This window comes from Nothobranchius furzeri, chromosome 15 (assembly GCF_043380555.1).
Source record: "Nothobranchius furzeri strain GRZ-AD chromosome 15, NfurGRZ-RIMD1, whole genome shotgun sequence".
Taxonomy (NCBI): Eukaryota; Metazoa; Chordata; class Actinopteri; order Cyprinodontiformes; family Nothobranchiidae; genus Nothobranchius; species Nothobranchius furzeri.
Genome location: NC_091755.1, coordinates 36,339,338 through 36,367,125, shown reverse-complemented (window position 1 = coordinate 36,367,125; position 27,788 = coordinate 36,339,338). Strand labels below are relative to the sequence as shown.

General features: G+C 40.5%; 1 protein-coding gene across 3 annotated transcripts; it reads right to left on the bottom strand.

Annotated features, from left to right (window-relative positions):
* Positions 1–234: 234 nt before the first annotated feature.
* LOC107390354 (ras-related protein Rap-1b) lies at positions 235–26,814 on the bottom strand. 3 transcript variants are annotated; one of them, XM_054745741.2, is made up of 9 exons: positions 26,725–26,814; positions 24,862–24,954; positions 21,195–21,280; positions 18,407–18,475; positions 18,277–18,333; positions 18,051–18,191; positions 10,500–10,643; positions 2,864–2,982; positions 235–947 (listed from the first exon to the last, which is right to left on the bottom strand). In XM_054745741.2, exons 3-8 carry the CDS (start codon positions 21,249–21,251, stop codon positions 2,893–2,895), a joined length of 558 nt encoding a protein of 185 aa, XP_054601716.1. In that variant the 5' UTR covers positions 21,252–21,280; positions 24,862–24,954; positions 26,725–26,814; the 3' UTR covers positions 235–947; positions 2,864–2,892. The 3 variants fall into 3 exon arrangements, with proteins under 3 accessions (XP_054601716.1, XP_054601715.1, XP_054601717.1); XM_054745740.2 differs by having other exon boundaries at positions 24,862–25,007; positions 26,725–26,800; XM_054745742.2 differs by lacking the exon at positions 26,725–26,814 and adding an exon at positions 26,671–26,720.
* Positions 26,815–27,788: the final 974 nt, after the last annotated feature.

Here is a 27,788-nt window from a genome sequence, read left to right as displayed (position 1 = left end):
AAGCCTCTTGTGGACAATGAAAAGCCTATTTAAAGGTAAATTAGTGTGGTGGCACCTGGGGTGGCCAATCATATTCCAAGGGTGGCATATGCTACCCTAGGCCACTCCCTGGACACGCCCCTGACCTGATCTGAACCAGAACTCGTACTTTCAGCCTGCCAAAGCTCTCTGATTTTCTGACTGAAACTGTCCAGAAAAAGTCACTCTCGATCATTAAAAAACAAACAAAAGTAATGAAAATGTACTAAAATTTAATCATTCATAAAAGCTGGAAAATTATCTGACAGGATAACAAGAAGCAATATTAGATGTGGCTTAGTACAATATAGTTCAGCCTCAAAACACAAATCAGAATGCACCCTTTACCCCCCATGAGTCTGTAAAATACTAATTTCTTTAACTTTATTATGCAAAAATGGAAGTAGAATATATTATGGGAAATACGGAAGGCTTACAGCTCGCGATATAAAACAAAGTCACTTAGGAAAGATGTTATCAGTACACGTCCCTGTAAGTAGGAGTGAGTAACTTATAAACAATGATGCATCTTCATCAACACAGTTAGTGCAGAAATGTGCATGAAGACCAACATTTCAGATGAATTATTTTGCAAACATTATTTTAAAATATGCCAAAAACTGATGTCATTTCCAATAAAACCTTTTTAGTTCCCATGTGTGGATTTAAATCCACAGACTCCTCTTGTACACAGAAATTTCCAGAAGAAAGACACCACGGAGAAGAGGAAAGACGGTTGTTATAAGGCCGACAATACAGAGTATGTAGGTTTCTTTGCCATTAGTAAGCAGAACATTTTCGTTAAGAGTATGTGCCTTCTGCCATTTTACAAGTGGTGAGGTTTCTTGGTCAGCCTTTTTCAAAACGCTCTGAAGAGGATTTGGAATGCTGGCATCATCCACTGGGAAACAGTTAATCGTTGCAAGTTTCTGCAAGAAAACGAATGAAACGTTAGAGCATAATATTAAACGTGTACGAAAATTATCAGAAGGAAAACTAATCAGACTTCAAAGACACACGACACGTAATAAACCCTACGGCTCAAAAGGCCAAATTCTGCTTGTGTTTCATCCGACCTGTGCGCTGCTGGTACTAAACCGAAACAGGAAGTGCTGCAGGTGTGTTAGAAACAAGAAGCTAACTTTTTTACTATTTAGCTCAGGCAGCATATCTGTAACCGACGATGAGTGTTTGGACGGCCTTGGGACATCCGCTCCTGTTTAGCTTGAATATCTCTGGGATGGGACGTCTTGGTGCTTTGGTAAGTTGGGGGTGTAAACTTTTTTCAGCCTCAGATTTACCGTATTTTCCGGACTATAAGTTGCTCCGGAGTATAAGTCGCACCAGCCATAAAATGTATAATGAAGAAGAAAAAAACATATATATAAGTCGCATTTTGGTTTTTGTTTTTTATATATAAAATATGAGGCCAAGCGTTTCACATTGCAAGACAAGTACCGGTAACAATAACAGAATACACAACCAGGGTGCAGCAGCGCGCCACAGTCTCCAGCAGAGGATGGCAGTGTTTCAAACCCTCCCAGCAGGGCAGAGGAGCTGAAACCTGGTCCGGAGCCGGCCCGCAGCAGTGCCATATACATAATTTGGTATACAAGTCGCAGGACCAGCCAGACTATGAAAAAAAGTGTGACTTATAGTCCGAAAATACGGTAATTTGATTTAATTTTTATTGACGAGGTTCCAGTGCTAGCCAAGGCTGGTGTAAGTGTGAACATGTCCTATAAAAAAAGACGGTTTGGTTTTCCACGTTATCACTAAACATCTGCCCCAGTAAATATCAAATCCTCCCTCTGGAGTAATCGGAGTTCTTGTGGAGTCACACAGAGACAACATTTATATCAGCAGATCACAGGGTTGGTCCAGGGTGCCATGATGTCTGCATCCTGAACTGGATATTGAAACTAGAGTTCACCATGGAAGACAGAAAGCAGTGATAGTGTGTGAATGTACTGTGATGGTGAGAGAAACAGAAAGAGTTTGAGCTAAGCAGGTTCTGGTTTGGGTAGCACCGAGAGCCCAAAAGAGGTTCGTTTAAACAGGTCTGTTCTCTTAAAACCCATCCTGTCGCTCCTAAGGATCTCCTTGCAGGAAAACCGTTTCTCTACGCGGATCAGAGCTTGTGTCATTATCTCTGCAAACAGACATTTTTATATCCTACAGCCTGTTAAAACAGCTGTTGGTGTTTGTGAACACAAACATTTTGTAAATGTTCTACTGCAGGTTAGTTCATCACAGCTTTACAGTCAGCTTTTGTCTGTCATGTCGGAGCATCGTGCCCTCCCAGCTCTTCATCACTCCCAAAGTAGATGGTTACATTATCTGTGTGCTGGTCAGCTCTATAGTTCCCCAACAAAATCAAGAAATACATGTTTACTTTATTCTCTAGAGGCTAATTTATCATAATCATTCCTGATCGGCTGCTCATTCACCAGCTGTAGATACAGGATCAAGTCCGTAGCAGTTAGAACATGGCAGCAATGCTGAACTATAACCTGACTCGTTTAAATCTAACTTTCAGAAGCTGTTTGTGACCAAATGACAATGTTCTTTCCTGTTTAGTTAATGCTGGGCACTGGGCGGGGCTTCAGCCAACTCTGCTCCACTCTAAAACCAAACACGTTTTCACAGCGAGCTCTTTACATTCAGATGTTGTTGCTGCAGCAGCAAAGCCCTTCCTCTTCCTCCTTTCCTGTTAAAATCTGTAACATTACCCAATTATTACAACAGGATCCTTAATGTTAAACGTTCACTGAAAAGCCAAAGCTGAGTCATTCCTGAAACTCTGCAAGTGTCTGGAATAAATTTAATTCCAACTCCCACTCACCTGGCCTGGAGCAACCGTGGGAGCGCGTCTTAGAGCAGTGTGCAAGTCGACTTCTTTTTCGTCTTATTCTTTTCCATCGGCGTTTTTCTGTTGATCTGTCGCACCAGATCATAGAAAATCTACAAATTTAAAAACAAAAGAAATAAACTGGAGTTTCTTGTAGTTTGCTTATATAAAGAACAGAAAGACCTAGGGCTGCATGATATTAGGAAAACCTGCGATATTCGATAACAGTGCTTGATATTTCGATATCGATATTACTTGCGATAAATGAACAAATAGTAAAGTATGCAGTGTTGATGTCGTCTGGCGTGTGACGTCTGCTCTGGGTTCAAAGCAAACAAAATCTAATGCATGAATTCCATTACAACATAACATTTTTATTCAAAAATATGCAGCTGCACCTGCTACTGTATTAGCAGCTGCACCTGCTACTGTATTAGCAGCTGCACCTGCTACTGTATTAGCAGCTGCACCTGCTACTGTATTAGCAGCTGCAGCTGCTACTGTATTAGCAGCTGCACCTGCTACTGTATTAGCAGCTGCAGCTGCTACTGTATTAGCAGCTGCACCTGCTACTGTATTAGCAGCTGCACCTGCTACTGTATTAGCAGCTGCACCTGCTACTGTATTAGCAGCAAAACAACAAACTGCATGCATGCAGTTTCTCAGTGACTTTAAAACATCACCACCACCATAAAACTTTTTCTGATGCTCCAAATACAGAAAAACATCCCTTACCAGGGTTTCTGAATAAAAAAAATCTGAAAGTAAGTTTAAATGTTAAATAATAGTTAACATCACTTAAATGCAACAGCAAATTCTCTCATTGCTACTGAGCATTTTCTCCACTTATGTGGTTATGATAAAAGGCTGTTGCTGTAATTGGGAAGTGAACTGTGCTGGGCCAAACTAGGAGAATATTAAGATTTTCTGAGGGAAAGAGAAAAACAATTGTCTACCTTTCAGAAAAGGAACTGGCAAAAAAACTACATGGAAAATATGTGAAAATGTTTGTTTTTAACCCCAAATTGAACAAGTTTACCTAGATCTTAAAAAGCAGCTCAGATGATGAAACTGCAACTATGATTCTGATAACAAGCTAACAAATTGAACTAGCTCCTCTTATGATAATCGGCTAGCAGAGCTTCTGACTGACAGTTTATGTGCAGCAGCAAATCAACTATCCTGATTAATACGGTTATAAAAGCTCATAAAGGAAAAATCACTTTGATGTGTGAGGGAACTTTTCCAGGCCCTCTTTAGCAGGGTGGGACTGGGAGGAGAGTGTTGTAGCCTTTTAGCTGGAAGCTAACCAAAGCCTGGGGCCAACGTCACCACCCGGTGGAACACTAGCGACGGAGGAAGGTGGGTTGGTTCACCGGCACGTGTCGGAGTCAGCCCGGTAAAATTGATTAACGACACCGAGCGGACTCACGTTCACGTTTGAAGGCGGCGCCGATTCCAGAAACATCAGCAAAAAGTGCGTTCGTTGCTCTGAGCCAGCATGACGAACAAGGGAACGGCGCCGCAAACTCATTTCAGGTGTTGCTTTCCATCCTAAGGGTCTACGTAGGGGCGGGCGTATTAAGTGAACGGACCCATCTGATTGGCCGCATGTCAGAAGGGCTACATTTGATTGGTCAAATAATACTTCCGCGTAAAAACTGCTGGTTTACAAAAAGGTGATGTATGACGCGGATGGAAATGTTTGAACCAAACATTTATCACCATTTTTGACGTGCTTTGCGATGGGCCTATCGCACGTCCCGTTATCGCGATGACGATAATTTTTCGATATATTGTGCAGCCCTAGAAAGACCTAAATTTCCAGACAGATCATAAACATTTGACTCTGTCATCAGACTCTTAAGGCTGAAACATGACCTGCTGGAAGGGTTTGTTCTTCAGTCATCTGTGTCACTATTCAAAAGCCTTTGTTAGTAGGCAGACCTACTGACATACCAGCACTTCCTATGACTTTGGGTTTACTTTCTTAAAGATGTGGAACACTGAAAGAAGATTTTTTTTAATTATTATTTCTGATTATAATCGGTCACTCAGAGTTTTTCATGCAGGCTGAACATGAAAATAGTCTCCTACACCCAGGGACGAAATTTTGATTTCAGAAGTGGGGGGGGGGGGGACACAGCAGGCTTGTGCGGATTTGGGGTGGGGGGTGTTATGTAAAGACCCCTTGACACGTCACGTGCCCATCTCAATAATTTTTCCATCCTCAATATATATATATATATATATATATATATATATATATATATATATATATATATATCAAAGTTAAAAAATGTACAACTCTATTATTATTTTTATTCATTATTATTGAAGTGCAGTTTTGGCTGTTGACAATGGATAGGCCATTGTATTTATTGTTTTGGGTCTTTTTTAATTGTTTTTGGTGCAACATTTTCTAACAGGGAGTGAGATTCCTTTTTTATTTAATTTTTGCTTGTTATTTTTATTCATTTAGAAGTTCTGGTTCTGGACATTTCAATGTTAAATGAAGGTTTATTTGTTGCATTTTAAAGGGTGTACTTGCATTATTATGATATATTAACATTATATTAGTGGTTATTTTGGTCTAGATAATGTTGACAATGATATTGTTTATCATCAACAATTTGTTGGACAAAATATCGTCCAGCAAAATTTGTTACTTTCCCAGGCCTAGTCAAAAGTATAAAAATTATTTATACATAAACGGTCCCTCCTGAGATCTGGCCGTTTGTTCATTTGCTGTGTTAGAGGACATGCTGAACTAATGTTTTACACATGATCATCACCCTAACATTTGAGTGTATAAAAACATATTAAATATGTTTTTCCCCTTAAAAGTGTTTAAACAGTTGTTGCATTTCAACACACAAAAAATAAATGGAAAAAATAAGATAAATCTAATGAAAAGTGTACATCTTTGACATTAAGCTTAAAAAAATCTGTTGACGATGATGATACTGTTCATTTTTCAGAGCTTTTTAATGTGAACATATACATTGCAATAGATAAGTTTACAATAAAGTTAAATGATAAAAGTTTTGAAGTTACACTTCTACTACTACTAGTAATAATAATTATGATGATAATACTAATAATAAAAAAATAATAATTATAATAATACGAATAAATTGTGTCTGAGGAGTCAGTTATGTGGAGGAGATGAGTTTGTAAAGGTTAGTTTTGAGTATGTGTGTGAAGGAGGAGGTGAGTCTGAGCTTAATGCAGGGGTGTCACATGTTCCAACTTACATTTTGACTTTGAAAGAAGTCTCTTATATCCACTTTTCGTTTTCTTGACATTAGGGCTGCAACAACGAATCGATAAATTCGATGAAAATCGATTACTAAAAGCGTTGGCAACGAATTGCGTCATCGATTCGTTGTGTCGCACAACTCTTCCAAAAGCGCCCCCCCCCTTTCCTGCCCGCCGTTGCGCGCAGACCAGAGCAAGTCAGATCAGCGCGAGGGAGAGCCGGCAGATCAGGGCGAGGGAGAGCCGGCAGATCAGCGCGAGGGAGAGCCGCAGATCAGCGTGAGGGAGAGCCGGTACCGGCAGATCAGCGCGAGGGAGAGCCGGTACCGGCAGATCAGCGCGAGGGAGAGCCGGCAGACTTGCGCTGCTGCGAACCGGTTCCGCATTGTCGCGCAGCGATCCAGGCAGCTGCTTCCAGCGCACGGTCCATTCTCAAAGTGGCGCAACCAAAAAACTATAATTAGCACACGATCGTTCATGTCTGCACATGTTCTCTATTTTCTGTCTTATTTGTGCCTGAAGCTCGCTACTGCGGAGCTCATCACCTGTGCTGTGGTGATGTCACCTCACGCAGCATCGAAAACGCGCTCTGCGCTTTTCGGTCAGGAGATCCCTTTGATCTGCTCAAAAGTAACTGATGAGGTGAAAAGGTAAGAATCCAGGCAACAGATTTTCTGGAGAATTATGAGGAGATGCAGGAAGATGAGAGACAGACAGGACAGGAAAATAGTTAAATAAAAACAAGAAAACAAAACAAAGTGTTGAAAAGTAAAATGTAGGTAGATTTATCTCCACGACACGTTTTTACCAGTAAAAAACAATAAGTTATACACATGTCATATTTATACATCTGATACAATTCAGATCACCTTCAAAACTCAGTCACACACCCAGGGCCGTTTCAAGACATTTTGGGGGCCAAGGCAAAATGCCCCCCCCCTCCCCCCCCCCATAACTGGGCTCCCCAGAAGCCTCTGTGTAATTCATACCCTCTCCAGTAGTGTTAGTTATACAGTGTTTATAAAAGCCCCTCAGACATTACTGACATGTTCTAATATTATCAGATGAAAAACTAAATTATCAGACATGCTGTCTCATCTGCTTCTTTTAAAAACTTGCAAAAAGTAACAAAACCATTTGAAAGCCACTATTTGTGGATTCTCTGAAAGTTTCCATGGAGTGTGTGACAACTTATTTTTTCATTGATCCTATCGTCTAATCTCACAGCTGAAACAAGCATCCTTAATAATCTGTGCACAGGAAGCGTACCGATGCTGTAGTAAAACAAAAGGTATAATAATTTATTATTAATAAAACCTTGTTGCAGCACTAAAGCAGAAAAATTAGATTTTGCATTAAATATGCAAAATATTTACATATGAATAGTTTTAGAGCCCTTTAATTGGCAGAATCTGATATTAATTTAGTTCTTACAAAAAATGGGTCCCAACATGGTTTGTGTGGCGTTGCCATAGTGTGACGTCATAGGCACAGATCCCCTGTCCTCTTGTTTGGAAATGGAAATATGGTCACCCTATATTAAACAAACTGTCCACCCGGGCTTTTGCGCTGCACAGAGACGCTTCGCTGCCTACGACTGAACGTCAGTTGAGAGTCAGTCTCATGCAGACTGACCAATGAAGAGAGGGCCTCAATTTAAGACCCTCTCCTCATTGGTCAGTCCACACGAGGTGGGTCAAAGGTTACTCTGGGCGGGTTACGTGTTGTCAGGCATTCAAGTATTGAGTATATTTACTGCATATTACAGTAAAATATTCTGTATGTGACCACATTATGGTGATCCTTGGGTCGTGATGATGGAGCCCTTGAATATTGTTGCCCAGGGTACAACAAAGTGTTAATCTGGCCCTGGTTCCGCCGTCACATTCCCGCAGAAACTGGTTGATCACACCGGGGCCAGACTACTAGCATGTGGTTTTACAACCACAATGTCCTCAGAAGCAAAAACGCTTTTAAAAGGGAGGGAGGAGTCCTAACTGTTGCTGCAGGCGTGTTGTGTGAGAGTGCAGTTATATACTGGTTAATATATTTTTGGGTTCAGTTGCTTTCATGTGGCCTAATGTGAGTCTATTTGGGATCATTGGAATGATCAGCAGCATTTCTTGATGTGACTTTATGGCAGTTGCCCAGGGCATCATCACAAGGAGGATGGCATTCATTTACTTTTGTTTTATTTGGTATTTTTTCAGTCAGTTTTGGAAATAGTGATCAATTTTGATTAATTCACAGCCTATGTTTAATTACATTTAAAATAAATATTAACAGATGAGATCAAACAAAACAGATGAGAATTGCCCTTAAGCTGTTTAACTTGGACCAAGCATTTTAGATCACAGATAGATGTAGCTTAGGGTCTCTGTCTATACACCTTATAAGACAATTTAGGTGATGGCATGTTGTTTTTCTGCTATTGAACTGTTTTCTAATAATGTTGTGTTAAATAACGTGAAGGAAGGAGAGAAATAACGTTTCCCTAGCAGTTTTTAAAAATTTCCCCATGTAATCCGATTAATCGATTAATCGTGTCGAGACCCCATCCGATTAATCGATTATCCAAATAATCGTTTGTTGCAGCCCTACTTGACATGCTGCCTCCTGGCTGTGCCTAACTACCAAAGACTCACAAATGAACACTTATTCAAATGTTATGTAATGGAAGCTGAGCTGAGCTCTGATATTACACAGCGTCTAGTTGACGATGTGACTCAGTACCGGTGTTCCCTAGCGGCTCCAAACTAGCAAAACAACGTGAGCACGTTCTGACTGTTTACAACTTGAGTGACAGCAGCAACAGCCAATAATACGTTAGCAAGTATCAGCAGAGCCAATAGATTAGCTTTTGGGCAGGTCTAATAGGAAACCGGTTTTCGTTTCGGTCCTAGTGCTCAAACAAATCCATTTAATGGAGCGTAACATTGTTTTTGGACGGAAAAAAGTGCAGGGGACCAAAACTGCCTTTTGAAAAAGTGGGGGGGACATGTCCCACCCGCCCCCCCCCAAAATTACGTCCCAGCCTACACCTACCTCCTGCATTCGATTCTGATAGAAAATAGATGGTGAAACGTTCGGATTAGATAAGCCTGACAGATCTACACCACACTGTTGCTTAACATTCATGGACTCAACCATCTTCACTCACAATGGGGAAGGCTGCTGTTGGTTTAGCGTCCAGCGAACAGCAGAGAATGTCTCGGCTAGCAGAAGCTAACTGTTAGCATTAGCAACTCCACCACACAGCAGAACTCCTTCAGGCTCTATTTGTGAAGATAAAACATCCACGTTGCAGCGCAAACAGAGTCCGTGTTGCTGATATCCAATCAGAGAAGTGACATCCAAACATCAGGAAATCACTGTCTGAAGCTCTCCTCGGGTGAGGCTCACTTCTAGTTCCTGAAGCTGGCGCACCGCCGCTTTTCCCCCCACATTTCTACTTACAAGGTATTCATTTCTAGCACAGACTACTGCAAATGATTAAACAAGTGTCCCACACCTTTATGCTCTAGGCCATGAAAGAGTAGAACTCCCTCAGCAAACCAAAATATGACACTTATAAAACTATTCCACGTCACCTTTTCTTTAGTTCAAAGCGTTCTAGAGAAGTCTCGGACAGGCCATCCGGACTTCCTCTTCAGCCAAAAGAACCTCGACAAGCTGGCTAAAATTTGTTGCAAGTTACACCTGACCGCAACGGTTCCTTCAGAATAAAAGCTGAACCTCACGACCCCTTCAGGGTCTCGGAGACGCCAGTGATAACCTGTCGTGACCTGGAATCATTCCAAGACTAGTTTGGTCGGCGCCGCTGCTTTTCTACCGGTTTCGGTTCCAAGGAGGGTCCAAGAGGACCTCGACATTCTGGATCTAAACGGGGGCTTCCCCTGGGGCAAGTAGACCGACAGATGGCGTTTCATGTGTGTTATAAATCTCTGACTAAAGTTTAGAGCGAAACATTCACTCCCATTCAGAACTAACTGCTTCTCTGGATCAGCTGGTTCTGATAGCAACATTCCACACACACACCATCCTCTCACGTCTCACTCCACCTTAGTCCATCAGTACACAAGAGTGTTTAAAGTTAGTCTTGTTTAAATTGTGTGAAAATAAATTTCTTAACTATTTTAAACCTGACTCTTTCTCTTTCCTCGGAGTTAATATGAAGTGTCGCTTAATCCCTGCAATAAAAAGTTCTGATCTTCTGGTTAAAATATTCAAAGATCCATCAGATTGATATTTCATATTTCTATGGAATCTCACATTTTTTGGTTCATAAGTAAGATGTAAACGACCCATCCTTTACACGATGACCATTTAAAGTCCCTCAGAATGAAGGAAGTGTTGCTCTAGTACAAACCTCATTAACGTTGATCTTTGATTTAGCTGAGGTCTCTAAAAAGGCACAGTTGTTCCACTGACGAGCCAGGTTCTGCCCCTGCTCCTTCCCAACCACACGCTCGTCCTCCAAGTCGCACTTGTTTCCCACCAGGATCATGGGAACCTGGAAGATCAGAAACGCATCAGCAAACCCAGCATCAGATCAACAGAAAGGTTTTCAGATGAAACGAGTGAAAATTACATAGAGGGGTGTTAGGGTTACAGGATTACATAAACGAAGCTTGCTGCAGCTATTCAGAAGTAAGAACAGGTCTTTTCTAATTAAATCAGTCTTTTATTTTTGGGTCACAGTATGTTCAGAACAAAAGTGAATTAAATTGCTGTTCGTCTTCTTCCCAGTAGAATAAATAAATGTAAAAGTTAAATGAAGGTAGAAAGACTTGGCTAGTGTGAGGTAGTCAACGGTACTTATTAGACTGAGGGAATGTGTTCATAATGAAGACTTCTGATGCATTTGAAGTAAATTCATTGAATGTCTGGTGTTTTTCAATGAACCAATAGCAATTTTTAAGGGTTAGTGTCATGACTCCCATCTTTCAGCCTTCATTCAGCTCACCTAATCCCCCCACGAAGCTCCTGACAAGCCCCGTTTCCCCTGGCAACCACAATCAACTCCATTCATCTCACCTGTTCCTGTCATCAGCTTCATCCACTTCACCTGCTTCTACTCCTCAGCTCATCTCACACACCTGCTCCCTCTACTACATAAGAACCAGTCAGCCACCAGTTCTCTGCCAGATTATTGAAAGCCCACGCAAGTTAATCTTCCAGCCATTCACCCTGCCTGATCTCAGCCTCCGGACCTTGTTTTCGCTCCTGACCCCCGTCTTGAACTCTGCCTGCCACCACGACCTTCGCCTGTCTCCGACTCTGTCTCCAGCCTCGCCCACCTCTGGTAACTCTGCATCAAATAAAGACTTTTTTTATCTACTTTTATTGTGTTTGGCGTCCTCAAGGGTCTTTTCAAGTTCTGCTCGTGACAGTTAGGACTATTTAGTCGGGTCTCTAGAGAGCTAAATGAGAAAGCTTAAATCATAATAAGTCCAACAGCATGAGATGCATATTCAGCAGCTGTAATGAAGAAGCAGAGAAGTCGAGGAAAGCAACCCGCTTTGAATAAATGACGCACGCAATCAGCATGCTGCACATCCATCCTCTGGGGCTAACCCAACAAAGACTGAAAGTGGCAGATGGCACCAACCGACATCTGACATTATCTCACCGTCACAAAGCCCCCCAGCAATGCCTCTAAAGGTGGGGGTTGAGCCTGAAGAATGATGTAAAATGACCTGTATTTGTAGAGCGCCTTCTAAGGGTTCTACAACCCCCCCAAGGCACTTAACACAATCAGTCATTAACCCATTCACACACACACAGTCACATGTATGACTGTAGAGCTGAAATTATTCTTTAGGTCAGGGGTCGGCAACCTGCGGCTCTGGAGCCGCATGCGGCTCTTTCATCCATCTGATGCGGCTCCCTAGACTCTGCTAGTAAACTAATTAAGGAATATTTAATTACAATGTATTTTATTCATGTTTTCATCTGTAGCCAATTCTAGATTTAAAGATTGTCTGCGTAAACGTGAACAGGTCACCTGCTTGTGCGTAATCAAATGTCTCTAGGAGCTTTCGGAGCTGAAGAGGAGATTCTGGACTGTTCCTCAGACAGGCTCATGGATGCGTCACAGTGTTGGAGACAGGAACAAGCGCTATTCAGCCAAATATTCATAATCAGGGAACATTTTTTAAAGTGACAAGTCTCTGAGAGGCCGGGTTTAGAAAACACAGAATCTTCCTACATGGTTCTGGTTCTGCGACGCGCTCCAAGCCCCTGATCTATCTTCAGCTCGCTGTCCATGCTACGCGCGAGCTGTGCTGAGCTCAGTGTCCATCTCAGATGTTCTGATGGGAATCTTTTCCTGATTGATGTAGCTACCTCCACGATGTGCCTTAAAATGTCAGCGCATCTGCAGGCTTGAGATTTCTCCGTCAAAATAAATACGGGAAACATCGGGTTATTGCGAACCCTGTCATTTAACCGTCTTACCTTCTAGTGAAGATTGTTGCAAACAGAAACATTAAACCTGATGACACCAGAGCCACGCACGCTGCGCCGTTATCTCCGTCAGTGTAAATGAGGAAAAAAAACTAATTGTCTTTTCTTACCTTTTCAACAATGTTTAATGCGAAGTTTAGTTCAGTACAAAGTTGAATTACAACAGTCCAACGAGACAGAGCCTGGATTTGTATTCTGAACAGTTATGTGTGATGTTATGTGTGATGCCTCAAAAAGCGTCACCTACTCAACTATTAAAACCACTAGCAGTGTGAAAAAAAATCGAAATATTGTAGCACAGATGGGCTACAACTTTTGGACCAATTTTAAACAAACTGCTTTATTAATCATCTTCTGTTGAAAGATAACTTTGAGGTACATGAGTGACTGGTATTGGTTGCTGTCACCTGTTGTGATTGGTTAAAGCAGCTCTCTGCTGTCTGAGGGTAGGCCCCGCCCACAACGCTGCGGCTGCTGCGGCTCCCAGTGTTTTCTTTACTGTGGGAAATGGGTAATAATGGCTCTTTGATGGGGAAAGGTTGCCGACCCCTGCTTTAGGTCATTTGAATTGTACAAAATGAGGCAACATTTGGTGCTTTTATGCTTTGCTGAATTCCTGAGCGTTTTTTTACAGGGATGGTTAAGTTTGCTCAGCATCTGCATTCTGAAATAGCAGAATAACAGGTCTGGGATTAGATTCAGAATGAGACCAACAAGCAGATGGAGTTTCCCCGAGTCATTCTGCACTAAAAGTTAAATAAGTGTCAGACAGTGAGCTGTATCAAGGCACACAGCAGGGTGTGTGTTTGCACAGTTTGGTAAAAGCTCAGAGGATATTTAGTACGGCTGCTGACGCATTTAGGTTAGAGTAGAGAACTTACATCATCAGGTAATCTCATCCAGACTGTGTCAAATAGGTGCACACAAACTAAATAGTAAAGGGCCCGCATTTATATAGGGCCTTCTAGGACTCTATAATCCCCCAATGAGAGATTTTCATGTCTGTTTATAACTAACCAGTCATTTGTGCTCACACCCACACGCTGAAAGGTTGATTATCGAAAGACGAGATGATGACAGAGCAAACAGTGTTTGAGGTCATTGTCATAAAACAGAACGCCGCCGTACGTCATTCATCCCCTCTGCAGTAAGAGTGTATAACTCCTAGCTAGGATTTGAAAATCCTCACAGGTCTATGTCACACTGAATTAGCATTCATAGACTCACCGATCTTGACTCACGAAGGCTATTGTCGTTTTAACGTCTGGTAATCAGCAGCAAACGTGTCAGCTAGTTTAAGCTAACAGTTAGCATTAGCAACACCAACACACAGCAGAAGCTCCTCCAGGCTTGTGTTATTTGTGGAGATGAAACATCACCGTTGCAAGTCAGTGGTAGAGTTGTTTTGCTGTTATCCAATCTGGGGTGAGATATCAGGAAAAAAAAAGACCCCAAAACCTGCCGCCTGAAGCTCAGCTGTGAAGTGGGTCACTTCAGCTCCTGGTAATGGTACACCAGCCCTCCCCAGAATTACTTACAAAGCATTCATTCAAACTAGAGGCCACTGCAAATGTGCTGATTACACAAGTAATGCACTCCTTTAGGATGGCAGCATCACACCCTGGTTTTAGCAGCACTCAGACCTGCAGTCCGGATGACATAAACTCTGTTTCTCAGAACAGAGGCCATTCAGGAAACTACCCACCTCAATCTTTTTATATCAATATTTTATTGATATTATGTTAGTTTTCTAGTTTTATGTATCGTTTTGACCCGAATATAAGAACACCCCCTTTCCAAGAATAATCTTCAGGAAAAGACAAAAAAAAAATCTCTTTTTAAATAAACTATTTTTATTGAAAATTTCACAAAATACTATTTTAATGCAAACTCTCATAACTTTGCTGACATATGAAATCAAAAGTCAAATGAGGCTTTTATTCAGATGCCCTCTGCCTCGCTGTACTCACTCTCTCATTCTGCTGCGGTCCGGGTGTACCATCAGATCTCTACATGTGTCCAGCCGGCTCCTCCCATTAAACATCATCCTCACTGCCATCCAAGGCATCCATGCATGCAATGTTTGACATCTTTGCTGAATTGAACACCGTCATCTTAAAATTTGCAGAACTCTTAACTTGCCCCACTTTGAGTCCACTCTGCTCCATTTTTTTCTCCTGTTGAGAACACACAGCCTGGCACCCTCTGCTGTTACGGGCGTGTAATGACCCAGTGTTTCCCTTACATAGACGTAGCCGTGGCGGCCCGCCACGGCTGAAATCCCAGCGCCACGCCTGCAAGATCCCGTTTTATAGATTTCTTCCTTTTTTTTTTGTGCCGAAGAAGCAGCGGGAACTACTCTGTTGTTGCTTGTTATCACAGCCGGCAGGCAGCGAGGAGGAGGAGGCAGGGCGGTTACAGCTAGGGATGAGCCGCTGATAAAGCATTTTTGACAAATTCGAGCATGAAACGAGTAAAACTCGTAAATATCTGTAATCGTGCTGAAGAAAAATCCTCATTGGGTAACTGACTGCCTTCACGCTCTGTGATTAGCCAGTCACATGGAGCGCCCGCCCCTCCCTAGACACAAAACTTGATCCACCCCACACACAGACAGTAACGGATCTCTCTGTGCTTGCTTCACTGTTGCTCACGTTTCTTCGGTGCTCCCTAGGTTTTCTTCAGCTCGCCTCTTTTTCGGTTGAATATTTAAAGTTACTTTTTTCGTAATGTGCGTGGTGCATTTGACAAGACGGAGCTGAAAACGGCATGCGTTGGTCACTGCCTCCGCTCCGGTTTCTTTAATTATTTCAACTTCTCTCTCTCTCTCTCTCTCTCTCTCTCTCTCTCTCTCTCTCTCTCTCTCTCTCTCTCTCTCTCTCTCTCTCTCTCTCTCTCTCTCTCTCTCTCTCTCTCTCTCTCTCTCTCTCTCTCTCTCTCTCTCTCTCTCTCTCTCTCTCTCTCTCTCTCTCTCTCTCTCTCTCTCTCTCTCTCTCTCTCTCTCTCTCTCTCTCTCTCTCTCTCTCTCTCTCTCTCTCTCTCTCTCTCTCTCTCTCTCTCTCTCTCACACACACACACACACACACACACACACACACACACACACACACACACACACACACACACACAAACATTGTTTTGTGTAACTGTGTGTGGGGAAAAATGCCAACAACGTTAGGAAAAAATCAGTTTAATCAAATTAAAATAAAATGGTTCTACTATTTCATATTTCCTAGTTCCTACTGCATGAGTTCAGATGCATGAGTGAGTGCATTCATGCACTTAAATATTAATGTTCTGATTTTATTGAAAAACTTGTTCTGTAATAGTTTCTTTACTATTGTGATCAAAAATATTTAATCTCAATTCTGAGGCTGCTCTGTAAACAGTTTTCAAATAAACAACACACATAGCAACTTCTGATCAATCCATATCAATTTCAGATTTAAAATAATGAATTGATGTAAACCACACCCACTAATTTCCAAATAATAAATAAGGTGCATTCATCTGCGTATCTCCTTTGATCTGCATTAGTGATATTTTCAGCACCAGAACAATGAAGCAAAGAAACAGATTCCTGAGTTTGTTAGTAATTTTATTTATTAGGTGCATATGACCTGTTCTATTTTTCTCTGAAATGAGATCAGATCAGTGCTTCTATGGGTCATCTCCTCTCTGCACTAGAAAAATGTACTTTATTATAATGTTCACTGTAATGCATCTTGATGTTCTTAACAAATAAATTAAATCAAAGGTATTGTCAATAACGCCAAATATGTAAATTTGTGTTTCAGTCATTTTTATACTGGCTTAAAAATACTTAATTAAGTCATTAAGCAGGGGTGTAGAAGGTGTTTAATAGGGCCAGCCCAGTAATGATCTTGGACCAAAATACAGGGGGACAGAAAGTCAAATACGGGGGGCAGAAGGAGATGTTTTTCCAGCCAAGAATAATTAAATGCCAAACCCCCCTGCAAAGTGTGTCACTGAGAGTTTAACGCAGAAATTATTCTTGTGCAAATATTGGTGTATTCACCTTTAATACTAGTTATTAAAATGCAGCAGTTGCTGGATTGGTGCAGTTCAAAGTGGAGTGCGTCTAATAAAACAATAGCAACATAAAGGTGAGACGTGTCAGCTGCCCTTGGCCCCATTTTTAAGGCCTTTGGTATGACCCGGCCGTGGATCTCCCAGTCTCAGGGCAGACACACTGCTAGGCCACTGAGAAGGTCGTGTGCTATGTAGATAAAGCTGTCTTGTCTTGGGTAAGATAGGTATTAGACATGACTCAATCACAGCAGCACGTAACATGTCCAAAAGTCTGACCTTAACTGGACACACTCACTCATTTTGTTACAGAACTCAAACTTCAGAAAATTAGCTCCAATTTATTCATTGGTTTTTAAATTTGCACATCAGATTTCTTTCAAACTGACAAAAAAATGCAGCAAGAAAACATTCTTAAGTTTTCGTGGTTGTTTAGACCAGTGGTTCCTAACCTGGGGGTCCCGACCCCCACAAGGGGGCGCCAAAGCCTCTCAGTGGGTCGCCAGGACCTCTCCACTTTAAGGGGTTAAAACTTCATTTATTACTTGTTTATAGCCTACATTTTGCTCATTTTTTTCCTGAGTGAACATTTTACTGATATTAAGACGGGAAATAATTAGTACAGAAAAAGTAACACACTTTTAAGAACATTTTGCTCAGCTCACTGTTTTATTTTCAAGTGTCAAAAGTTCATTAAAGATAGGACTGGTTGATTAATCACAGCCTTTACAGTAAATAATCTAGAATAAACAGTAATATACACATTTAAGTACATTTTGCTCAGTGTATTTTTTTATGTGTCAAACGTTTATTGAAAGGAATGATTGATTTATCAGTGTTTACAAGAAACAATGTGTTCAAAAAAGTAATACAAACTGTTAAGCACATTATGCTCTGTTTGGTTTTGTTAATGACTTTGTTCTGTACTGGAGCCTACTATTACTGTTATCTATTGAACCAAAGCATATTAAAATGTGCTTGAACAATTTTATCATTTCTTAATAATGTTTGTACTGGAAGAGAGAATGGGAGGGGGTCATCAAAAATGTTACTGGTAAAAAACGGGGTCCCTTGGGAAAAAGGTTGGGAACCACTGGTTTAGAGTGAGACGTTTCAGTGGCAGCTGGGCTGGTGCACATGAATACAAACAACAATCAGTATGTTTATGTTTATTTATTTGGCAGACGCTTTTATCCAAAGCGACTTACAATTTATAACCTATAGGGCATGTTGTGATCTGTGGGGGAAACCGGAGTACCCGGAGGAAACCCACGCATGCATGGGGAGAACACGCAACTCCATGCAGCAGAGTTTCGAACCTGCAACCTTCGTGCTGCGAGGCAACAGTGCTAACCACTGCGCCACCATGCAGTATGTGTTGCTGAAAGTGTGTTCTACTCACATCCTCTGTGTCTTTTACTCGCAGGATCTGTTCCCGGAGGTCCTGGAGGTCGTTAAATGTCGACTGCGCTGTAATAGAGTAGACCAAAGCAAAGCCTTGTCCATTCTTCATGTAAAGGTCCCTCATAGCTGTGAACTGCTCCTGCAGAACAATAACAGAGAAGACCAGACATCAGCAGCCCCTCAGCAGAAACACTCGTCCGTGAAACACGTCTGCTGTGACTTACTGTTCCAGCCGTGTCGAGGATCTCAAGCATACACTGTTGTCCATCAACCTCAACTTGCTGTCGGGCAGAAGCAACAACAGTTTTATAGGAACAAAGAAGAAACGTAAACAACAACTTTGACAGGAACTACCTTTCTGTAAGAGTCCTCTATGGTGGGGTCATACTTCTCCACAAAGATGCCTTGCACAAACTGGACTGTCTGGAATGGACAGAGAGAGGAAAAACAAATAAAACAGAGAACATCTAAATCATTTTATCTAAATAATTATAGGAAATAATGTGATTTAATGTATGGAAAACAATATTTATTTATTCATTAATTTATTCATCCATTCATTCACTTCAGACAATTCAAACAAATTTAAATCAAATACAAAATAAAAATTTCTTATTTAGAGGATTTAGATTCCTCTTTGGTCCTTACAGGGGAATAGGGAGAAGCTCAAGGCTTTTCGTTGCCCTATCCCTCAACATCTTTCCATTTCCAAAATCCAAATAAACATCTCTACACATACATCATAAACAAAATCAATACAGTTCAATTCAAAGATACTTTATTAATCCCATTAGAGGTCAAGCAAAATTAGAATTTTCACATTAGCAAGAAATCATATAAACACTTATACTTTTACATCTTAAATAAAATCCAAATTCAAAATGAGATCTTACTGACTTTACCAACTTCTTAATGTCTATCATAATTCATTAGCAAATTAGTAAATTTCCAAAAGTTTTCTTCTATATAATTTTTTTTAACTGTACAACAGTTTTACATGTTTTTATGTTTTCCTCTATGCTATTCCACCAAACCACTCCTCGGACTGAAATGGTCATACTTTTTTGTGTGGTACGTTTTTGGTATATTCTTAAAACTCTATAAAATGTAGCTTTGTTTTTTCTTGAAAGAGGTTAACTTTAGCTGACCTTTAATGAAGATGTGGATGACTATGATGTTTCAGATTATTCTGATAACTAATGCCCGAATCACACTGTGTGATTTTTGGCCGTCTCGGTCAAATCCCTCGTCCTGAGCAGAATGATGACAAAAAACGGTCAACGTGAGGGCGATTTGCATATCTGAGAACGTACAGTGTGACCAACTCTGCGACAGCTTTTTGAGCCGTCTCACGACCAAATCAGCCTCAAAAAGTCTTCGAGCATGCTTGAAAACCTACGACTCCTGTCTGCAATCGCCCAATAAAAATACACCTTTGGGACGCCGCGGCAGCAAGACTCCGCCTCTCTGAGCTTCGTTTTCAGTTTATGTTTAAAATGCAGATTATTAACTACACACCCGTTTTATTTATGTTAACAGCCCAAGTTAAACAGGAGTTATACTAAAAATACTTAACCTACATTTGTAGACCATCAGAAAAACTGTGAAAACCGTGATTCTGTGATCTGTGAGAGGTGATGTGCTCACAAACATAAAAATTAAAATACAAAAACATGAGATCCCTTTGCTGTTGGTGGAAATTTCCCATATTCAGCTGACAAGGACGGTTCAGTCGCGTTTTGTTGCAGAGAGAGAGGATACTCTGCTCCGTGACAGCGGGTGTGATGAGCTCATGGGGCGGAGCTGCGGAGTAAACAGTCAGACAGAACTCACTGCAAAAGTTTAGATAGTGCAGTGATCTGTGACAGATTGTTACTTCTCTGTAGGTTAGTGTGTTTTTATTTATTAAGGAGGATCAGAAGGATGGACAGACAGTTCAGCGGTTTATCTGGAAGATGGGAAAAGGAGAGGGAAAAAGTGAGGGTTTTTAAAACGATGCTTCCTCTTTGAGGAAGATGAGCTGGCGCTAAAAAGAAGTGTTAACGGCGACGCTTTATTCTAACTTTTCAGATTTATTTTGGTTAGCGGTCTGCTGGAGTGACGCTGCATGTCCTACAGGAGCGAGACGTCGTGCCATCTGCCTCACTGAAATCTGGCGTCGTACACCTTTCTGGAATTCACACAGTATGACATGAACAATCCTGTGCGACGGCAAAAAAATCGCACCGTGTGATCCGAGCTTAAAACTGACGATTTACCACCGTTCAACCATCTGTTAATATCCATTCATTGTTTTTGGGCAGTAATACTGAGGTTCTGGAAATCGGTTTTCTTTTTTTACAAATGCCACTTTTTCTGTTTTCTGAATTCATATTTTCCATTTCAGCCATGTTTGTTAATCATTATAATGCGACTGAATGAAAATTCACCAAATCAGTAGACAAAGAATTCTAAAGGTTTTACCTCGTCTTCTATTGCAGAACATAATGTGTGATTGTTAAAGTGCCCTAGCCCTGCAGTGGCCAGAATAGCTCAGAAACTGCCGTGGATCTTTCTCTGCTCACTGACATCAGTCCAGCCATGTTCGCCTTCACAAATGTCATCGTTTTGCGCCGCATGACCCATGTGAGCGTAATGGATATGTCCACATCATCTAATTAGCAAATTAAGACCTTTTTTTCTCCCGAGCAACAAAATATTGATCATGAATGATGTATGGCCAACCCCCATCGTAAGACTATCTAGGTTTGTCCTTTCTGTTTACTCCTTTACGTAGGTGTTAAACTACAGTTACATTTATCAGTCATCACTACAAGTAATTTAGGATCATTAAATAGCAGATTGGCAAATTAGAACTAATATTAAATATATATGGAAACTATGATCCTAGTATTTATTACAAGCGGCAGCTCTTATACGCCCCGATATTCACTTAGTTTGACTTGCACAGTTGTTTTGTTGGGATATTTACTTTCATTAAAATCTGATTTATATTATTATTATTATTATTAAACCAAAATAACTGCAAAAATCTCAACTAAAACTGATGAAGCTTTGTGTTTCTCTACAGAACTGTTGATTTTTACAGTAAAAACAGCTACATTATTAGTTATTATTATTATTATTAGCTATGTGGACTCACCAGTGCAGATTTTCCCACACCTCCTGATCCAAGCACAACTAGCTTGTACTCACGCATGGTGGGCCACTTCAAGGGACAACACAAGTCTGGAGGAATAAAAGAGGTGATTAGGTGACACAGCAGCTTCCAGTGCATTTCTCTGTTTCAGGAACAATAAAATAAAACTGCTTTATTGACCTCAAAAACAGCTGCATCAGTTAAATATTGCATCAAATAATCCCACAAGGTAAAACAGAAGGAATTACTACTGTATTATTTTCCATTCTGGAGTTGGCCCTGTGTACAGTTTCTAGAGTGTCATTATTCATGTTAGCACAATAGAAACTTGTTCTTTAGCCAAAAATGAGCTCCTTCCCTCCCACTCCCAAGGGACTTCAGCTATCATATTCATATGGGTGGTACGACTTTCTCCATTGCGTTGTTTTTATTTAAACGTTTGTAAAATAGTTTAGAAATTGTAGCAGAGCTCCTAGACTCCCCAAACTAAACTTACAGGAGAAAAACCAAAATCTTTTACAATAGTAACAAATGAATTTTAGTCTATTGCTGACCTGCAAATGTTTTAAATCCTAAGACTTTAGGTGGAGTCTACAAATAATAGTCTATAAAACCGTCTGTAATTGGTCATCTGAGACTATCCTATGAATGTAGGTCAATCAGCCTCATAGGAATCCTTGACTTGTAAATGTTTGTGCTGCTTTAAGACATTCCAGTCCCAGTGAGGAAGATCTGTTGCTCTCCTTCACCAACCGGAGCATACAGCAGCTCTCGTGTCTCATCTGTTGCTGCTGCTGCAACAGGAGAACAGACACTTGTATTCCACGTCATCCAGCTTCATTTGCATCAAGATGCCTTTGTATCTACAACACGGCAGCACAACCACTAAAAATCAACACTCCCTCTCTCTCTCTCCCTGTGCAAAGTACATTCTTATCAGACATAAAGTGGAGGTCCAGCTAGTGGCACAACCTCACTGCTATCGTGACAGACAACTCAGCTGGCTTGCTGTAAGGCTGCAAGTTGCTCCCATTATGACGACCTGTTAATGATAACAATGGAACATATCTGTGTTTGCTAGAGGCTGTACCACTAGCAGCTGCAGCAGCTGATTATTAGAAGATATAACTGGAAATGTGAGCAGGAAATTCTTTATGTATCTGAATTATGTGTGATTCTGAGAGATTCTGCACAATAAGCACAATGTCAGAGTGAAATTCAATCCCTGCTTTGGTGTTCCAGTTTCCCGAATAACCATCTCATTATATTACAAAAGAAAAAGGCCACTGAGAATGACCCATCATCAGCCTGACACAGATTAGACCACACATGGCCTAGAAAAATAGGGCACGAAGCTTTAAAGACACCAAAATGTTTAAGTGGAGGCATGAAAACTTTAACATAAACCATTTTAGCAGATTTAATCTGAGACACGTCGGATTATTGGAGAAGCCCAAGTGATAAATATAAAAAAACAGACAATAACCAGTTAGTAGCATTCATAGTGTCAGGAAATACTTCTGTAGCTGCTTTTTCTGCAATGAAACGAAAAGACTTGGAGCAAAATGGGTGATGCCCATTAAAAAGATGATGCTATGGCCGGTCTCTGCCTGGGTTTTATTTTATTTTTCAGGCCAAAGGTATATTTGTTTGTTTATTTCGGGGAGGATCATCCAGGTGTGTGTTACAAAAATGTAAGAAAGCCTTCTGCGAAAACTGTTTAGTCCTAAAGTGTAAAACATTAATGAAACCTTAAAACTAATAAGATGGATATCACTGGTTTTAATCATGTTAAAAGATTTCGTAACATTTATTAAAATTGCAGCATCTTATTTAAAGGCACCCAGAAAGTGATTTATTCAGAGAAACCTCTTTTTTCCTCTTGTGAATAATGATCACTGCTATGCGGCACAGCCAAACGGTTTGGGATTGCTTGATGAATTAGTGTCATAACTAGGGTTGTCGCGGTAACCGGTGTAGCGGTAAACCCCGGTAAAAAAAGTAGACAATAATAATAACCGTCTTGTTTTTTAAAAATATATCATCTCGGTGGATTACCGTGGCTGCGGTGTAGGCGCAGTGACCCTTACCAGCCACCGTATCATCTGCTGAAGTTGCCGGCGGCACATGCGCACTTTGTTGTTTACAACCAAAACTTTCTTGAAGCTAAAGCTGAAATAATGGCTGAAGGAGGAGACGGCAGCGCTCAGGAGGACATTTGTTATCCCTCAAAGAAGACAAAGTGGGAAGTACGGGCATTTTTTGGATAACAGAAGAATGCCGAGGGACAGCTGATAGAAGACGGCTATCCTGTTTGCAGCACGTGCAGAAAAAGTGTCTGTGAAAGGCAGCAACGCTTCACATCTCATGACACATCTGCGTGACAATCACCCACAACTCTACAGTCAACGCAAGGCAAGCTAACGTTAGCATTTTAGCTAAAATGCGTGATCCGAGGATTTGGGTTATAAAGAATATAAAGCAGCCGCAGCGCCGCTACCTGCATATAAAACGTGCCGCGGACACCCCCATGTTGAAATGACGCTATGCATTACGGGGCTCCCAGGGGCAGATAAGAGTTGGTCTCTCTCCGAGAATAATTATGAATTTAACAATGATTACTGCCTGATGACATTTTCCCACATCTGCAAAGCTCACTGGAAGGACACAAACCGAGGACAATATTTTCCTGATATAGGGTTTATTACTCAAGTAAGGGTAAAAAAAAGTATCCGATTAGAAGGCTACTTGAGTACTGAGTATCATCTGATCTAATATTTTTAAAATGATGACATCAAACAGACAAATAATAAGAAGCTATGGGCAAATATTGGTATTTTAACGACTAAATGGGAAAAATGTAAACAAATAAACAACATAATTACAAAATAACACATTTTAGGCTAAATTTAGACACAAACTGAGGCCAAAATTTTCCTGATATACAGGGTTTATTTAATTGTCAAAAAATGTAACTTTAAAAAATACCGAGATAATACCGAAAACCGTGATAATTTTGGTCACAATAACCGTGAGGTTACATTTTCACACCGTGACAAACATAACTGAAAAGATTTACTAAATAACTCATGTCTATCTAGTTGATGAAGTAATGTCAAAGGTATCATGAAACCGACTAATTCTAATAGTTGTGTTAGACCTTTGTCTAATATTCAGACAAGCAAAACAAACCACTCTGTCACACTTGACCAGCATTAGCAATTCTAAATACAACGTATGAAGCACCACAGTGTGACACAGCCACAGTAGGCACGTCACAAAGAGCCATTGTGTGGACCCTCTTTTAGTCAAGTATACAGAAAAGGGAGATCAGAGGGCTCATGTACAACCACTGTGCCACCATTATTGCTGGGGTGGGGAACAGCACCTAGATGTGATTCTAAAATGTGCCTAAAGCATAAATCAGAAAGTAAACATGCTGAGCAAAACATTATTCATGTGTCATGCTGTTTAAAACTGTGTGGGCGTCAAAACTCACTTCAAACACTTCACATCTGATAAGAAATTTTGCCCTGATTAGATACGAGCCAGCTTCAGCTCTGGTACCTAGGGAGTCACCTAATCTAAACTTTCAGCTAGAGAATATTACAAAAACATATTCACAATATAATACACCTTGAACCAAGTCTGCAAAAACAAGTTCACCTACTGTGGACACGTCTGCTGCTGATGAGAACTCCCTCTACATCGGGGAAAGGGAGCCTACAGATCCTCAGGCACACAGATGAAGGTCTGGAAGGCGCTGAGAGTCAGAGGAACCAGTGAGCGAGTCAAGTCAAAGTAAACGAAAACGTCCTAAATTCAAACAATAAAACATCTGATTCAGATCTCTGTATATGCGCTAAACCAACCCAATTATTTGATGCCAATTTTAGAAAAGCTTAGTAAGTAAACAAACATTCATTAAAGCACATTTTTACCAACAGAAATCAAATTGCTTCACAAAAACACATCAAACAGATTTACAAAACAAGTCATAAAAGGCGCTGATGTCTGATGAGGACAAAAGCTTTTCGCCAAACCGTACAACACATACTTAACACAGCCAAAAGTGTAATCATAATTAGGAAATTGTAAACATCTTATTATAATGTTGTATTACTGATAGCTTTACAGGACTGACATAAATACGTTTGATCTCTAAAAGCAAACATCAAAAGTCATCAATCTTAGGAGTGACTTTGTTTAATCTAAGTTAAAAACAAAGTGGGACTGCAGTGATAATGTAATGTTTGGCTTTCATTCAGAAAAATAATACCAATAAAGGCTCATAAAAATTTTGGACATAAAAAAATGGACAAAGGAAAAATATAATATTCCCTAAAATCGGCTCCGATATGTTTAACTTTAAGGCTCCTCAAGTTATTGAATAAAAGATTAATTACACATTTGTTGGTGATCAACATAAACATTGAGGCAAACATAATTTAAAAGCAGCTTCTCAGAATAATTAAATGGCAGTTTACAGTTCCCCTTTCAGCCAAGTGAAGCCACCCAGGCAACAATATCTTTAGATTACAGAAATATCATGCGTCAGCGCCAGAGGGGGGATCGTTTTAACTTGACTTCTGGTTAATAAGCTTAATGAAAACTTTAAAAGTATAATTCAATGTGACGCGGAAGGTGTCGAGTGTTCACATTAGTATCTGCTGATCGAAATTAAAATCGTTTTCCTGACAACTACTTGTAGCGCAGTTGGTTTCGAAAGGAAGGGTGTGGCTATTAGTTTCCCAACGCTGAGACTTTAATAACACCGTTAAAAACAACAGCGGCTAAAACCAAGACAAACTTGAGAAGTTAATTTAACGTGAATTTAAATATTCTATACTTGAAAACTACAAGTAGCTTGACTGAAAATAAGTTTGACAACTCTTTTATTAGCATCTAGTTAGCACGTTTAGGTACATGCTAACTGATGGGTGGTAGCCGGAAAAAATAAGGAGAGAATGTGTAGCTCTGACACGGCGGTAACCAACTTTAACATGGCTGAAAATATAAACACCGTCTAACAATTCTACTGTAAATTACTAAATCTGCTTTTAATCTGAGTTGAAGAAAAATTTACCAAACTATTTAGCGAAGCTGAGGCGCTAACAAGTTAGCTCAGCAGTTAGCATACATCATAATCATATGTCAATTTTCTATTATAATAAAAAACAAAAAAGTTCTACTGAACATTACAAAGATGCGTGAATAAACCACTGAACACACGAACAGCAAAAATATGACAAAACAATAAACGCTGGCAATGTTTGTGCCGCAACTGATCCGACAGTTCTTAGCTTCCCGTTAGCTGCTCGATCAAGTCACCCTAGTTAGCTTGTGAGCTAAGCTATCTAACCCACAGCACTAGGCTATTTATTAACAGAAGGGTCACAAGACATTAGAGTGTGTGCACGTAAACGAAGCCTCGCACACAACTACATGGTTGCGTTAACACAGCCACACGCTAACTAACCGGCTTTCAAACGAGTAACTTTACTCTGAAATACGAGTTTGTTGAGAGACTTACCGTGTTCCGCTATGTGTGCGTTAAATGAGCCTGTGGATGTGCAGAGCTCCGACTGCGCCTGTTGATTGGACCAGATTCAGCCAATCAAAGCAAGCCAAAAACCCACTTCCCGTATTATTCTCACCACAGATTGATGATTGAATGTTAGGATTACATAACCAGATTGTGAAGTAATTCAAATAATAGTAAATTGTGAAACGTGAAATAAAGTGTTATAGATTGTCTGATGACACTGACATTTTGTATGTCCGTGTTTTTCATGCTGTTTCTTTTTTGGAAACTCAATTTCATTTTTTACTCTACTTGTTGAAGGTTACAATGATAGCCTTCTGCCTTGGTGTATTGACATTTGTGTCCTGATATTGTGCATATATGTCGATGATATTGACCTGTATGATTTTGTTCCTATTCTCTAAATGTATCTGCTGCCTTAATTTCCCCACTGTGGGATTCTATTCTATTCTATTCTATTCTATTCTATGGTACCTCAGTCTAGAAACATAAATTCAACAATGAAACTTAACAGTTAGGAATAATATTTCTCCTACAGCACTGGTTCCATCTCAACCTTTGAATGTGGAGAGTTTTGTTCCGTTATCGGTGAAATTGCCCTGTGCTGACAGGGACATTTAACCTGCATACTGGTTCAAGGATGTTTCGCCGTTTGCCAGTCTAACTGGAGCAACTAACCACTATAATCAGTGCCTACCTGGCCTCTGGTCAGCTACCTGCTCATTTCAGGAATGAGCTCATCCACATACTTTTGAAAAATGACAAACTGAACATTTCTCTTCTTAGAGGTTACACACCAATCTCCAAATTTCTATTTATTTCTTGGTTTTCAAACAGCACTACTCAGATGTTTGTGGTTTGGTTTGACAACCTTTGACAACAGTCTGGTTTGGTATTTTCCCCCACTTTTCAGCACCCACGTTGAGCAAAGATTGGGAGTGCCACGGGTCCCCCTGCACGTTTTTTGTCAGAGTTGGCAAGGTAAAACAGTTACACTGAGGTGAGTTGTACCCACGCTCTACAAGGTTGTTTTTGGGCTGAATAGTGCTGTT